At 34.8% G+C, this 17,417-nt stretch overlaps 2 protein-coding genes across 3 annotated transcripts; both read left to right on the top strand.

Annotated features, from left to right (window-relative positions):
* Nucleotides 1–9,276: 9,276 nt before the first annotated feature.
* On the top strand, nucleotides 9,277–12,014 carry LOC143593928 (uncharacterized; the record flags this gene model as incomplete). Its single annotated transcript, XM_077073391.1, has 3 exons — nucleotides 9,277–9,640; nucleotides 10,920–11,109; nucleotides 11,203–12,014. Coding segments are annotated over exons 1-3 (1,347 nt in total), but the record flags the coding sequence as incomplete, so codon positions are not given.
* On the top strand, nucleotides 11,974–13,637 carry LOC143593933 (uncharacterized). 2 transcript variants are annotated; one of them, XR_013146224.1, is made up of 5 exons: nucleotides 11,974–12,041; nucleotides 12,595–12,708; nucleotides 12,797–12,951; nucleotides 13,046–13,168; nucleotides 13,486–13,637. XR_013146224.1 is itself a non-coding variant. In XM_077073394.1 (4 exons), exons 1-4 carry the CDS (start codon nucleotides 12,024–12,026, stop codon nucleotides 13,092–13,094), a joined length of 336 nt encoding a protein of 111 aa, XP_076929509.1. In that variant the 5' UTR covers nucleotides 11,974–12,023; the 3' UTR covers nucleotides 13,095–13,183. The 2 variants fall into 2 exon arrangements, 1 of the variants encoding a protein (XP_076929509.1); XM_077073394.1 differs by lacking the exon at nucleotides 13,486–13,637 and having other exon boundaries at nucleotides 13,046–13,183.
* Nucleotides 13,638–17,417: the final 3,780 nt, after the last annotated feature.

Genomic DNA, 17,417 nt, shown 5'->3' with positions numbered 1-17,417 from the left:
CTGCTAAACTGGAAGCTTCCAAGTTAGAAATCTTAAATCTAACTAGTAAGTTTGAAAAGGCTGAACTTGATTTTAAAAAATTCGAGGGTTTCAGTAAAGTAGTTAACTCAATGATTGGAAAATCAATTGTGGTGGAAGGAAATGAAGGTGAGGGAATATGATACAGTCAAGTTCCCCACCTTACAAACACAATTATGTCCCTACCCCTGTCACCAAAGAACAGGAGGAAAAGATAAAAGACATGAAGTATGGTAAACATGTTAAATCTGAAACTGTTGGATCAGGATCCCTAGAGGAAATCAAGCCTGTTTTTAAATGTGTGAACAATTTTGATGCTTCTACTTCATGTGCAGATATAGTAAATAATGTTGCTTCTGATAGAGTAAATGATGTTGCTTCTGATAGTAAAGGGGTTCAGGCTAGTGAAAATGAATCTCATTCTAACGTGTCATCAAACTCAGATGACACCACAAATCAAAATTGTACTAATAATAATACACCGAGTTATGGCAACAAAGGGAAGACACGTAAGAAATCAACACAACAAGGACAGTCTCGTCCTCATAGATCCTCCGGATCTCCATGTGTTGATAAATCAATGGGTGCCATTTATATGAAGAGGCAAACATGTTACCACTGTGGCACGCCAGGACATATAGCCAGAAATTGTGTTCATCGTCTATATGTTCCCTATTACAAGCAAAATCAGAATGTTGTGCCAAGGGTCAAGAAGAATGGAAAAACCTTTCCTAAGAATGAATTCCAACATGAGGCAAGTGCTTCCGTTGACAATAGAAGAAGGATAAAGGCATGTTTCGTTTTGCGGGAACAGCGGGCATTTGGCAAAGGAGTGTCACTACCATGCTGTTAATAGACAAGCCCCTCAGGTGAAAGGTAACAAGTTTCAACCGAATCCAGTGGTTAAACAAAATGCTTATTTTAGAAAACCACGAGTATCTGTACAACGGGTCACAGATACTCAAGGATTCAAAGCTAATATGACAGGTTTGCACTCAAATGATTTAGAAACTGTTAAAAGAAAAATAAATTTTCAGAAATCAAAGAGTGTTGAGAGTTCTAAGAGTTCGAATTCGAATTGCTCCACTCCAAAATCTGTTCTTTCAAATTTCACTAAACCATGACAGACTTAGAAACTTAAAACTCAGCAAACAGAATTTGTAATGACAAATGATCTGTTAAAGATGGGAAAGATATGAGTTGGCAAGAGGTCACATATGTTGATGCTCAAGGGAACCCCAAGACATTTATGACTTGGGTTCCTATGTCCAACTGATCCCGCTATGCGTGTAGGAACAACCACAAATTCATTGTTTATTAAATGGGTTGTTCAGGCACATGACAGGGCAAATATCCATTGTTTTTAAATCTTAAACCATAAAATGGATTATTTGTTGCCTGGACGGGATTTTATGGTGATAGAACATTTTTAATCTGCTCTCTAAGTGTGTAGGAACAAATCAGGGAATACATTGCATATTAAAAGGTTTGTTCCAGACATTCAACTCGCAAGGATGTAGAATCTCAGAACAAGCTTAATCCTAGGGGAGATTCTCACAAATGAAAAATGATGTCTTGAAGATAAAAGGTAATCGTATCACTTTGGTATGAAAGATTGATCAATCTAAAAGATTTTAAATTTTTATAAAAAAAAATTCAAAAATATATTCACGTATAATTTTTCAAGTATAGTGTATTTTATTTCCCAAAAATGAGAAAATGACTTGAACGTGCATGAGAAATGATAGTACATCAGTTGGCTGACTATCACACTCCATAAAAGTTTTTTATTAAATACTTCATTTCGACGATTGAGTCTTTTTGAGGTTAAATTTGTACATAAAAGTTTTTGCACAAATTTAGGGGGAGAAATTTAAAAAAATTCAAAAAGAGTGTGTGTGCGTCTAATAATAAAAAAGTCTATGTCTTTCAAACTTCACTCTCGCTTAAAATTATGTTGGTTGCTCAAGTTTGAAGAACATATACTTGTATATGTTTGGTCCGGTGATCTACTTGTAGATTCACAGGATAGCCATTTGTCTAAAGACTGAAAGCATCCGGGGCGATTGTGATGTGTTTTTGTGTGAATTCTTTCACTTAAAATTATGTCGGTAATTCCAAGTTGGAGGGACACGTATTTTCATATGTGTTTTGGTCCTGTTAACCACTAGTGGTCATACAGGATAGCCATTTACCTAAAAACTGAAGAGTGACCGGGGTGACTGAGTTCTTAACATCTGTGTCTTCTGTAACTTTATGGGAAGTGATATTACTATTCAGTTAACAGCTTTTTAGAAGCTTTAAAATATTTTCAAATGAAAATTGATCCAACCTTTGGAAAGTGATAGATAAATTGTTTCTGTGTGCCTAACGGGTGAATTTATTAAGCTCAAAGGGCTCTAGAACAGTCATTGATCTGTATGGTAGCTTTCCATGATGCGTAAAAGTTGAAGTGATATAAACTAAATATGCTGAACTTACTGTGGAGAGTCATTTTGAAGAAATGTGCATGTCTCCATATACATCTCTCCGAATGATAGGCAGAAAAGCAATTACCTAGTCATACACGAGCCCGTTGATATTTGGTCTCCAAAATGAAGTATCTTATTGAGAATGACAAAGAACAAATGTGAACAAAATTACTTTAAATATATAATCAACCAAAAGTTGATAAATGTTCACAAGCTTTCAAGAAAGACACAAACATGAGTGTTAATAACAGAACTACAGGGGTGGAGGCAATAATATAAGTCCTTTAACATCCCGAATGAAGGCTTGTTAATTAAACTGTAAGTCCAACGTTCAACCTCAAATATGTTTGCAAATTTGAAAAGAAAAATCAAATAAATAAGTTCTGTCATTAAAAGTTTTTAAACCAAATCCAGGGGGTTGGAGTCAAATTGGGGTGATCTGGGGAAAGCCAAATACGCTTTGAGAAGAGATAGGAGCCATCACAGGTCCATGAGTGATGTCCATCTAGCTTTATGTCTAACTGAACCTTAATCATATCACTGATGCGATGAAAAATCATGCTAAGTATGGGATACACGTTATCAACCTGTCTCTTGTTGTCATAATAACGCTGAACATGAATCCTTGTGACAGCACCTTAAACAATATGATTTCATGTTCGGATCTTTTCATAAAGGCGGCATTTTTATCAAAAACTGAAATTTGATCCCAACTTTTAGCTAAATTACAAGAAGACCGAGTGATTAAAGTTGTTTTGTTTGTTGGTTTTAGTTTTATTTTATTTCATTTATTTCTACTTCTTGATTACTCTTGTCGAAACAAATGTGTTGAGAAATCGTTTTAAAATTTGCATTCAGCTAATGAAATCTGATATCGGTTATTGTGTTATAGTTGGTTTAGCTGGTATGATCTCATTTCAAGTCTTTTCAAGAAAATCATAAAAATTAGAAAAATAAGAAAAATCACAAAAATATGTCTGTCTTATTTTGTTTTATTTAATTGTTTTCAAAAATAGTTTGGTTGATCTTTCTATCAAAGTTGATTGTTCTTTCAAGACTGATTTCTTGCAACGGAAGCATATGAAGTATCTGAGATTCAAATTGGATGATGCTATCAAAAAGGGGGAGATGGTAGAGTATTGGATGCAGATGCTGAAGTTGTTGATCATGTTCAAGTAAAGATTCTGAAGATCTTGAAAGCATCAGTCTAAAGGCGAGATTGTTGGGTCATAAATTGGTTAGAATGACGCATATCAAAGGGTCACGACATGATCAAGACCAAAGTGATGCAAATGAAGACGAGTTGAAGAATTAAATTGGTGCAATACCGAAATCCCTATGAATTTCGGTTAGGCTAGTTTGAATTGAAATAAACAAGAGCGAAGCTACAAACCAAGGGGAGATTGTTGGGTCCATATTTGGTGGTTTGTACTTAGTTCTATGTTTGTTGGGTTGAGTATGTAATATGGGCTTGGGCTGTGTATGTAAACCGAGAACTTTCTCGGTGGGCTTTTGGTTGTTTGGGCCAGCTTGTTTGGTTCCCTATATATAGAACATCTTGTATAGGGTTTTAGGTTGTTCACATTGAAAGAAATTGTAAATCGGTAAGAGCCACCATCTAGTGAGCAAAAGATTCTGTGTGAATCGGTTTATGTATTAGATGATTTATTGTTAATAAAATCGTACGCATTGAAACCATATTACATAGTGTTCTTCATTTATATTGTTCTTGAATCACCACGTTAACTAGATTCCGCATATTTGACGTGTTTGGTTGATATCATATTGTAGTATTCCAGATTTGGGACTTACAAACTTAACGACCGCAATTAAGTCAGTGGGTCAATGGGTCAACACCCGTAATAATAGTAAAACTTAATGATTGTTAATTAATTCAAATTACATTCAAATTTACACCATAATTCATACAATAATTAATTCAAATTTACAAATTAATTACATTCAAAGAATAGATAATAATTAATTCAATTTTACAAATTCCGTAATTAAACCATTTCCTTAATCAAATGGGTCATCCTTTCCTAAATTTAACATGAATGGTTCAAACATTTACAACTTTATGAATTTGTACAAACCTTTACATATATATAATAACAAAATATTAGCAAAAAAAATATAATAATTATACCTCAAATCACAAAACTCCATTGTTCTTCGGTTTTGATGTTGAGCTTACCTTAAGAATGAGTTCTTATTATTAAAAAACTTGGTAACATGTCCGATGACTTCTAGAAATAAAATATATAAATAATTATACATATAATGAGGGTTATTATGTTTAAAGTTAGTCACAAAATGTTTAATAATCAAAATGAGGTGGTAAAAAATAAATACAAATAACCTATAGTTCCGTTATGTGGAAAGTTTTTAGCTTTTATGTCATCAAAAGTAACAAATTTCAGCCCATACAAGTGGCCTTCAAATTCATAGGAATTAGAGAGATGCGTCTCGGCTGCGAAACAAAGTTTGTGTGGGCAATCGATGTATTTGTAAGTTGACATATTTGCACCGAGCGAGGCCTTCCGAACAATCAAAGATTTATTCTCTGCAAGCCAAACATCATGTTTGGGAATGCAAGGCTTCCTTACATAGGCTTGTATTCTGTTGCCCTGCCACATTATTATTAAGATTAGTAAATAGTTGTATGAATAATATAGTAAATTATTGAATGTGTTAAGAATACCATTTCGTATTGAACAATCATTTCGATGGACCAATCTTGCCCGGGCTTTGAGTTGTCCTTCAGCCACCAAAGTTTCAAAATACGGACCTTTTGGATACACTCACTGTTAAGAACATCGAGTTGGTTCAACATGGTGATATTTGTTGGCTCGATCTTGCTAGTAAAATTTAACAAAAACACAAAAAAATTAAAATTAAATAACAATAACAATTTTAAGCCTTAAAATTGAAATATGAAAATGGAAGATATATAAACAACAAAAACTAAAAACCTTGGCACAAAGCAACTCGTTTTTGCTAAAGATTACTTGATGGTGTAAGAATTAGCCTATCAAATGTACATATTTATACCAAATGAATTAGGGTAGAGAAAATTATAGAAGGAAGGTATAAATGTTCTTGATTAGAAACATAAATTTAGAAAATTTCTAAAATTTTCAAAAAAATTATAGTTAGAAGGAATAAAATTGATATCATAATTAATGGATTTTCAAATAATATGCAATGTTACATAATTAGATTCGAAATACAAATAATATATTTACAAATTTTTGAATTTTATGTAATGGTAGTTCTGTAAAATGCAATGTTACATAATGTAAAAATGTAAGTTACTAATTATATAATATGTATTGTAATTCATATAAGGTGTTAAAATAAAAAGTTACTAATTGTTGTAATATATTGACAATAATAAGTGAATGGGTGAAAGGGTAAATGGATTTGTATTTTAATTCTTAAAGTAAATGACTGTAATGAAATCAGTGGGTCAATGGGTCAACTAACGTAATTATAGTAAAACTTAATGATTGTTAATTAAATAAAATTTACATTCAAATTTAGACCATAATTTAAACAATAATTAATTCAAATTGGAAGGAGGGAATATCAAATTTAAAAATTTACAATCCGTAATTTCCTTAATGTCCTTACGAATTTGACAAATTTAATTTAAATAATATAATATTTTAACAGAATTATAATATTTTATATCGGTATCTCTATATTATTTATATATATATATTATCCGTAATCTCTTCTATTGATGAAATAACAAATAATTAATTAAATTATTTATTATATATTATAGTAAAACTTAATTCAAATAGGAAGGATGGAATATCAAATTTAAAAATTTATAAATCCGTAATTAAACCTTACCTTAATAAAATGGGTCATTCTTTCCTAATTTCCTTACGAATTTGACATATTTAATTTATTTTATTTAAATTTAAATAATATAATATTTTAACACAATTATAATATTTTATATCGGTATCTATATATTATATATATATTATCCGTAATCTCTTCTATTGATGAAATAACAAATAATTAATTAAATTATTTATTATATATTATCTATAAAATTAAAACAGGTGGTGAATGAAATCAAGTAAAAAATAACAAAGGTGGTGAATGAATTCAACCAAAAATAAATAAATTTTCAAATTTTTTTTTGAATATTTGGTATTCAAACTATAGCTAAATAATATTTCGTATTATTGTTTTGACTTTTTTCATTTTTGAATACTTAAATATTTCGTATTCAAACTACAGCTAAATAATATTTCGTATTTAATTAATCTAAATTTACACATTTAGCTAAATGTAATATTAAAATATTACATTATTATATTATTATTTATTATTTAAGTATTCATAATGAAAAATTAAAGATTAAAGAAAAGAGGAAAGATAATAATTTAATAGCATTGATGAATCTTAATTTAATATATTATTGATTTATTTTATTAACTTGAAAATTATAGAAGGCATTGATATAAATGAAAACTATAAGAATTAACCAATAAGGGTGTGTGTACTGGTCGGGAATATGGGGCGATATTGGGCGATTTTTTGGAGGAACACCGCCCCCCTCCCCCGGCGATAATTGGGCGAAAAGGGGCGGGGGCGGCAAATTATTGTCGCCTGCAAAGATGTAAAGAAAATAATATAATAATAATAATGCCGTTGGGTAACGGCTATATATAAAAAAATTAATTTAAAAACTTAATATATATATCAAACTTTATCTAACCATTTTCACCTCATACACAAACACAAACATAAAAATACCAATCATTTTTATTATTTTCATACTTCTTCAAACTCAATGAGTTCCCCGGATTTCACAAACTCTGCCGAGATTTTGGATTAATTAATAAACGAGAGTCGAAGAATTCATCAGATTCACCGACAAGTGGCGGAAGAGTATTTAGAGGTCACGAACGCGGTTTGGGCCGTCGTCAATAACATGGTGTCCGGCTCTGATCCATCTACGGTACCACGTAGACGGTCATATATCATTCGGGATCGTACGCAAGCGAACGCTCGTTTGATGAAGGACTACTTCGACGACACACCTACATTTAACGACGCTATGTTTCGACGTCGTTTTCGGATGTCCAAGCGTTTATTTTTTCGCATCGTTGGAGATATGGAGCGGGAGTATGAGTATTTTCAACAGAAACGCGACGCAAGAGGATATTTAGGATTCTCCGCCATCCAAAAGTGTACTTCGACTATACGCATCCTCGCATACGGCAACACGACCTATATCAATGACGAGTATTTAAAGTTGCTGAGAAAACAACGAGAGATGCGTTGGAGAATTTTTGCATCGGTAATATTTAAATTGTTTGTATTAACTATTGTTTTTAATATAAATATTGTTTAATAATTTATTTGTATAGGGATAATACAATTATACTCTCGTCGTTATCTGAGGATTCCTACTTCAAACAACCTGACTCGCATATATGATGTACACCAAAGCAAACATTCTTTTCCATGCATGATCGGGAGAATAGATTGCATGCATTGGGAGTGAGCCAACTGTCCAACCGCATGGCGAGGTCAATACACTCGTGGTGACCATGGAGTGCCAACGTTTAGTATTCAAGCCATTTGTTCACACGACCTCTGGATTTGGTCAGCCTTCTTCGGCTCAGTCGGGTCCAAAAACGACATAAACTTTCTCAACGCGTCACCCGTGTTAGAGTATTACATCAGCCGTAGCATACCGGTCTTACCGTTTTATGCCAACGATACTTTCTATCGTAACGGATACTATTTGGGAGATGGGATATATCCAGAGTATTCGATCATCGTCAAGACGTTTCAAGACCCTATCGAAGGAAAAAGAGATTATTTTAAGAAGAAGCAAGAGTCCGCGAGAAAGGATATCGAGAGGTGTTTCGGGGTTCTGAAAAAACGTTGGCATTATGTGAAAAACCCTTGTCGTGTATGGACATTGGCAAAAATGAGCGATGCCATGTATACATGTATCATATTGCATAATATGATTTTAGAAGACGAGGGAAAATCAATATGTCAACACTATATACCAGGAAGCGTTCCAGAACAGTTCCCTGAACCAACCCAAGACCAACGAACGTATAACATTCACCAGCTCACATCAAGTGATATACATAACCAACTGAAAACGGATTTGGTTCAACATGTGTGGGATAATCGTCCCGTTGAAGAGGACGAAGACGAGTACGAGGACAAAGACGAAGACGAGGAGGAGGACAATGACGACGACGGGGACGAAGACGAAGATGAAGACGAATAGATTAGTTTTTTTATGTATATTTTTATTTCAGTGTGTATTTTTTATTATAATTTATTTTTTAGTTTATGTATTTTTTTGTATTTATTTTTTAATTTTAATACATTTTTATTTAATTATTTTAGTTATAAAAAGAAAATAGTAAAAAAACACACTGTGGGCCCAACTTGTAGCCCCTACACCATTACACCCCAAAACCAAATTTTCACTCCATGCTGACTGGGCGTCACGTGTCACAATTTGCCCTTAATTGTAGCCCCTCCACTACACATAGCCTAAGAAGTGGTATATGAACTTAAAACTTATTGGTCTAACAGTATAATTAGATTATTATATTTCCAAAATATAATACGGAGCTAGCGAACAAACAGAGGCTACAAACCAACAACCTACACAAACAACACTTGGCTCAATCATCAATCTTGAAGATCGATCCGTCCGTCTACCCGCCAAACTTTAAACCATAAACCCCCTCTTTCTTCTCATGTCGTCTGATTATAATCTCCTTCAATTCCCACCGAATTCCATGGACGAAACGGGTATTACCAACAACAACAACAAACGACCACCCTTTGAGGAATCCAATTCAGCGAATAAGAAGGCTAGAGGTGCTCATTGCTTGAAGCAGGTGGCGGAGATGGTGCTGGTGTTGTCGGCAATGGGGAGAATTAGGGCTGGTGGGAAGCCCACAAAGGTGGAGGTGAACATCATGACGGAAGCCAGGGGGAAACTGGCCGGGATTTGTAACGAATTTGCCCCGAAAGATGTTTTTCCGAGGGATGCGTCTCGGATGGTTATTGAGGATCTAGGGTTTAATGGGAAATTGGAGATGATGTCAATTGCTCAGAAATTGCAGCTTACAAAGGAAAAGGTAATTTTAGGCTTTGCTGAATTATTAATTAGTTAATATTTATCAGATTGGAATTTATGTCATTTTAGTTTTGTATCTCTTTTTACTCTCTTACACATTCTAGTGTGTGTTTTGTTTTTAATCTCTATATCATCTTGACATCAACCACTAATGTTCTTGTAGACAAAGTCTGGGCTAACAGTTTTATGTGTTTACTTATTAAGATTAAAAGAAAATTCTTTATGATGAGTGTTTTTCAATAGGTCTGTATGGCGTTTGGCATCGTTAGTATTTCTATTCTCTATGTTAAGCAGCTTTCATGGGAGAGGAGGAGTCGTGGCCTTCGACAATAACGTTCATATGAAGTATTAAACGGATATTAATGTCGAGAAGGTTAAGCAAGTTTACAGAACCGGTTATCACTTTCATCCTGTGAAAAACTAGATGAACGGTATTTCTTTGTTCTGTAAATTTTCATATAGATTGTATCTAACTCTAGTTAAATTATGGCTAACCATCCATTCTAAATATGTTATATCTTTCAGAACGTACATACATACAATTTAGAATGGATGGTTAGCCATAACTTAACTAGAGTTAGATACAAATCTATGTGAAGATATAAAGAACAAAAAATACGTACCGCTGATCCAGTTTTTGGCAGACTGAAAATGATAACCGGTTCTGTAAACTTGCTTAACCTCGTCGACATTAATATTCATTTATACTTTAGATGAACGTTGTTGTCGAACGCCATGGCTCCTCTTCTCACATGGAAGTTGTTCAACATGGATAAAAGAGACACTAAGGATGACAAATTCCATTCACACCAATTGGAAAAACCCCATCATAAAGAAAACAATATCTTGAATTTAATAGGTTAAATTATAAATTGCTGGCTTGGACTTTGTCTACAAGAATATATAAGAAAGGGTGATTGATGTCAAGATGAGGTAGATATTAAAGAGAAAACACACACTAGAATGTGAAAAGAGAAACAAAATGAAAATTACATATAAAACTCCAATCTGATTAATCGGGTTGGAATTTTTTGTAGATTTTGACCGGTACCGAATTTAGGGCCCGATTGGGTGAAATCGAATCGGTAGCCCTCTGATAATTGGTTATTATCGCGATTTTTACAACACTGATATTCAGAATTTTGCATCTCTCATATGTTTTACATATAAACCTCTTGTGAACCCTATTTTTGACCAAGAACTACATGAGGCGCCTGTTTTTGACAAGATTCTATTTTTATCAAGAATTTGTTAACTTTGTGGCTAACTTTGCTATTTAGATGGAAAAATCTGAGGTGTTTCCAATACATTCTGCTACTTATACACCACCCGATTCTTCTAGAAGCTTCCAGAACAATTCATCTGCAGCTCATGCTTCCCCAATTTCCAATTCTAGAACTTTACCATATCAACTGCCCACAAGTGAAGTAAGACCTGTGGGGTCTACTGTTTTAACCAGCAGTAAAGATTCTTAACTTTTATTTTTTATATCAATTGGTTATGACTTTACTTTTTTAATATATTAATTGATTATAGTTATAACTTTCTCATAACTTGCAGCAGATTCGTTTGCAGATCACAAACCATCACATGCTTCATCACGGTCGACACAATCTCAATCCGCTTCGTCTGATAACAATACTGGATTATCAAACAATGTGACAAACATAAATCAACATAAGCAACATCAAATGAACCTTTCTGTTAACACTCACAATGAAATTGCTAAAATTGTTCAGAAGGTTTTACATCCACACTCACCAGGTCAACGCGCATGGACCCCACCTTCACGAGACTACATGAGCAAACCCTTGGCCTGTCAAACATGCAAAAGTATGATTAACGAGGTGGATAATGTAATTATATGTGATGCGTGTGAAAAGGGGTATCATTTAAGATGTCTGCAATGCAACCCCAAATCGGTTTTTGGTGACGAGTGTCGCGAATGGCATTGTGATAAGTGTTTGGCAATCAGTAATGGGAAACCATTGCCTCTGAAGTACGGTCGCGTTATGAGAAATGTGAATATGCCAAAAAGATCTGCCAGCTCAGCTGTAGGTCAACCATGTTTGGACAACACAGTGGCATCATCGGATGAGAATTGCAATCAGCAGCTGACGTCATCGAATGGTCAAGACGCGGATGTTTGTTCAAAGGCGTTAGCTCAAAATGGTGAAAGTGGGAAGAATGAGGAAGTGATTGAGAGGGGTAATATGGTCAAAACAAGTGAAATTTGTGCTACGGTCAGGGAGAATGATGTTGAATGGGTGGGCGGTGTAATAAATGAAATTGATGGGAAAATGTATTACGGGTCGTGTTGTGTAAGTGGGACCGCATTTAAACTTCAGGATTATGCTTTGTTCAGCTTTACTGGCGACAATCTTATGCCTAATAAACTACAAGTAAGTAGCTTGGTTTGAAACTGAAATCGACTAACCAATTAGATTTTCAGTTATGCAACTTCTGAATTTGTCTATAACTGATTAACCGAATATTCATAATAGTTTTTTATGAAAATGTCATATATACTTTACAAAGTTCTTTTCTCGACTGTATGTTTCAAAATCGCAACTCCAAGTTTTTTATACTAACATAATTAATCTTAGTAGAAGACTATAATTTAATTACGGTAGCTAATAAAATAATTTATACCAAATTAGTTTATCTTTATGTATTAATTAATTAAACTAATTACTTAATAAAAATATTATACCAAGTTAACTTATATCTTTATACACATTAAAGAAGCATATTATTTTAAAAAAAATATTTTTTTTATCTAAAATATCAAATCGGTTGATTTTGGTTTACTTGTCATTTCGGTTATAAATTTGTAGTTTTGCAGTTTGTTTTTTGATATTTGTATCACTTTTCTCCCACTACTTGCATATTGGGGCACTTTTGCTGCTTTATTTCTTTATAGCTTTAAATAAATTGATCAGATTTTGGTTGCAGAGCATGTGGGAGGATAATAAGACAAATAAGAAGTGGCTTACTGTGACTCGCTGTTTCTTTCCTGATGATTTGCCTGAGGGTGTTGGCCGTCCTTGTTCTCCCGAAAGCAATGAAGTAATTTTCTTGAATCGTATAAGTAATTAATAGGATGATTACAGAAACTATGCTATGATAAATAATCTATTTGTTTGGGGCTTTTTAGGTATATGAATCCAACCACGAAATAGCATTACCAGCTGGACTGATTCATGGTCCATGTCGAGTTCTTCCTCCACGCAAGCTTAGTGAAGAAAAAGAGGGTCAAACTCATTCACAGACAGAAACCTTTGACGAATCAGAACGGTTTTTTCTCTGCAAGTGCGTCTCTCACCTTATAAAAAACATTTTATAGAATTAGATAGGTTATAACAGTAAGGATCACAACTCTTTGTTGATCACATTGTTCTTGCAGATGGTTTTATGATGAGAAAAAACATCTGTTTCGTGATGTTATGTGTTAGCAGGAAGCTCGGTAATCGCATCTTAGGAATCTTTTTCTTTATCTGCCGTGGTGCTCAAGATTCTCTTTTTACAGGTACACTTTTTCGAATCTTATAGAGGATTAAATAATAATGCACTAAATGTCATTGCAATAACTGCATTATTACAAATAACTTGACTTCGTTTAATAACTCAATTTGTTTTTATCATCTTATGCCTATGAATACACTTAGGTTGACTTTCAATCTGTCTAATTCATTTGCGCTTGAGTTAGATAGGTTACTTTTAACCCGTTTGACTCGTTACAGATGAAATATAACCCAAAACTGACGCGTTTATTCAATGTTATAAGTTGCTATGGATTGTGTACTAACTACCAACACTGTCACATTTTTTTTGTTTTGGTTGTAGGTCTGATTGTAAAGATGTGAAGCATGAATTATATTTTGAGCTGTATACTCTTGGATATGTTTTCATGGGTTTGAACTAATGATTTCAACGACGTGTGTTTATGCGTGGAACTTAAATACAAATTACAGCTCCCAAAAGGGTATCTACCTAACATAGTAACATGTATTTGATTTTGAGTTGCTGTTTGTTTACATCTGAATGAAATCATTCAGATGTTTACATCTGATTCATTCAGACTTCAGACTGTTTGGTTCCAAGCTGAGTGGTTAAAATTAGGTCTGAATCATTCAGACTTATGGTTGTTGCTAGACGTGCACAAAAACACCGGTTCCGGAACCGAACCAGTGGAACTGACCCGGAACCGGTTCCAGTTCCTACCCGATTGACCTTATACCCGGTCTGGGTATTTTAAACCCGAATCCATACCCGGTTCCACTAATTATATTTCCAAACGGTTCCTATCCGGTTCCAGATTGTACCGGTTCGGTTCCTACCCGAAAAAACCGGTTCTGGCGGGTTTTTTTTAAAAAAATCAGCTGATGGTCAAAGTAGCCGTTGGAACCAGTTCCAACGGTAATATAGCCGTTGGAACCGGTTTTTGAGAGAAATATAGCTGTTGTAACCAGTTCCAACGGCTATATTACCGTTGTAACCGGTTCCAACGGCTATATTACCGTTGGAACCGGTTTTTAAGAATTTACTAGCCGTTGTAACCGGTTCCAACGGTAATATAGACGTTGGTACCGGTTTTTGATGCCCGAAACCTATATACAACTTGTTGCTGAATGGGACAGAGGCTTACTCAGATCTGACTCATTCTGATCTGAATAAACCAAACAGCCCCTAAAGTAAGGTTATTATTGAGTCAAAGCGAGTTCTGCTCAGGATGTGTGGGTCGGTGTGTTGTGTAACGGTCAATCAAGGTTTAAAAAGGCGGAAATGAGCCTCGAGGCGTTTTCTAGACTCTTGAGGCAAGCCGGACTGAGGCGTAAGCCTCGAAACATAATATATATATATATATATATATATATATATATATATATATATATATATAGAGAGAGAGAGAGAGAGAGAGAGAGAGAGAGGTGCACAAAACCGGTAACCGGTTATTCGATAATCGGTTTTTTTAGTAACCGATTATTTTAATGTCGCCAAAAAACCGGGTAGGCCGGTTAATCGGGTCAGGTACTACCTGGTTATTCACATTTTCCGGGTCAGGTACCCCTAACTGGTTTAGCCGGGTTTGGGTATTAACCAAACCGGTTAACCGATAAGCGGTTAAAAAACCGTTTTTTGAAAAAAATAATAAAAAAAATCTCGAAAAATAAAAAAAAAAACTAAAAACTCTTGTTTTTGATTGATTTTTTTCACATTTTCAACATTTTTATAATCATTGCTTCAAAATGATACATAAATAACTTGAAAAGAAACGTTTAAAATCTTCGTGACGTTGAATTCATTCGTTTATTCTCTCGGTTTATTGTTTTATTCTTCCTTTCGGGCTTTGGCTTCATCGTTTAATGATTTTATTCTTCGTTATCGTCGTCTACATTAAACGGGACATTAGACGGGTCATCGCGATCCGGTTCGGGACTACTCAATCGCACCGAATCATCATACATTTGTTCTTCCTTGGTTAGTGGTTGTGCGGCACCCATTTGCTGCTTCTTCCTCGTGTAGTTTTCCTTCAACATCGAGTTCACCTTCAAGATTTGATTTGAATTATGTTGGATACGGTCCGCCGCATCCAAGTGGTCTTTTAAGCAAATGCACATTTTCAACAATTCCGGTGTTAGCCTCGTCCTTCGTATCGATAAAATCCTACACTCAAAGAAAAGCACTTTCCAAAGCTACCGTAGAAGCTTGGACGGTTAGTAAATCACGGGCCATGGCGGCAAGCCCGGGAATTGGGGTTCCATTTGCTTCCACCAACCCAAATATCAAAGTTTTCAAAATCATTTTCCGTGAACATAAAATCGGTTGCACCATACCGGCTTAGCTCGCTATTTGGTGCGCTACCACGAACTTTTTTAATTTTATCGTTTCTTATACCATTAAACAAACTTATGTTTGCGTTACTTGATGACGAGCTTTCTCCAAAACCCATTGATTGTCGAGCGTTTGGTGCCGAACCATGTTTAAGAGCATAATTTCAAACATGTTTTTTGAATAAGTATTAAATTTTCTCACTTGTTTTGATGCATGATTCGGGTCATCTAAATGCAAATCCAAAGCCCAACAAATTTTTTCGATTAAAGTTTCAACCCCGGTAATGGTTAAAGTCGGGTTCAACGCGGTGACACAAGTAAAAACTAGGGGCAGTTCTTCAAAATATTTTTTCAATTTTAATTTCATTGGTAATATCATATAATCGTACATTGGATCGACGTATTCAAAATCGTTTATTTTGACACAAACTAACCAAATTTGATGAAGAACCAACGGACTCGTCGGATAATAAACACCCGACAAATAAGTGGTTGCATTTTTAAAAACTTTAAGCAACTCGCTTAACTTTGAAATCGTTTCCCAACCTCTCGACGAAAATGCCCAAACCTTTCGTTTCTTAGCAAGATTGTCATATTCCAATGTCGGTCTTTGTCTTAACCCGTTATCAAGCATTAACCAAGTCGAATTCCACCTAGTAGGTACGTCGAAATACGGACCTAAAGTGATGGAATCCGTATCGATACACAATTGCAAATATTTTGTATATCTTTGCTTACTAGCTCTAAAAATTTCGGTTAACATTACTCTAAAACACTCGGTTAACTTTTTTATTTGCTTAATTTTTAAACCGTCTTACACAACCAAGTTAATGATATGCGCAACAAATCGAGTATGAAAAAAAACACCGTCACAAATCGGTTGGTATTTTAGTTTTAGGTTTCGTACCGCGGCGGTTTTATTTGACGCGTTATCCAAAGATACGGAAAAAAGCTTGTCTTGTATTTTAAATGTTTGTATAACATTATCTAAAATATAAATCAAGTTTTGGCCGGTGTAAGGATAACTAAATAACTCAAACGCGATCGTACGCTTCATCATTTGCCACGTGTTGGGATTAACCCAATGCACGGTAAAGCAAAGATACGAAAACGGTATACCGTGTGGAGCCGACCAAACGTCGGTAGTTAAGTTAACACCGGTTTTTAAGTTTTCGAAACCCAAAACTAATTCTGTTTAGCTTTTTTTCACATTTTTAAACAATGCGTCTTAAGGTAGTGCGACTTACATGTTGATACCGAGGTTGGAGCGTTTCTTGAATCAACCTTGTCAAGCGCGGGTTGTCAAGGTGATCAAACGGTAAGCCCTCTTGAATGACAAATTTTGTCATCCTTTCGCGAACGGTTTCGAGGTTAAAAACCCAAATGTCGGCTCCATCGGTTGAAATATGCGCTTGATCTGTGGCCGGATTGTTTTTCATGGGCTGACAATGTTTTTCTAGGTGAAGCCTTAAAGTGGAGTTCGACTCTTGTGCGTAAAATTTTCCACATTTTTTGCATCGAGCCTTAAACGTTCCGTTCGACATTTCGCACTTGCCGAAATTACACCAAAGGGTTTTGTCTCGGTTTGTTGAGACAATTCTCTTGACGGTTCAACCAAGTTGTTCAAGTGTATTTTTTTTGCGTTTTGGAAGTGGTTTTTAAGTTCGGTTTGGCGGTTTTGGCGGTTATTTTGCGTTTTTGAGAGCTCGGGAAGTGGTGCAATCAACCCAACACACCCAATACCTATTTATACCAATAAGGAGGTTTAAAATAAGTCCAAACGGTAAAAAAAATGGGTTCTAGCCGTTCCAACTGTCATATAACGGTCATATAACAACTGATTTTTTTTGGTTTGCGTAATAACCGGTTTTTAAAACCAGTTTTTAAAAAACCGGTTATTAACCGGGTTCTGTTGGGAAAAGAAAAACCGGTTTCTAACCGACG

The sequence above is a fragment of the Bidens hawaiensis genome, unplaced genomic scaffold, assembly GCF_021521415.1.
Source record: "Bidens hawaiensis isolate Kalapana, Puna unplaced genomic scaffold, B.hawaiensis_p1.1 tig00042932_1, whole genome shotgun sequence".
NCBI lineage: Eukaryota > Viridiplantae > Streptophyta > Magnoliopsida > Asterales > Asteraceae > Bidens > Bidens hawaiensis.
The sequence above is the reverse complement of the archived record's forward strand: the minus strand, read 5'-3'. Positions and strand labels throughout refer to the sequence as shown.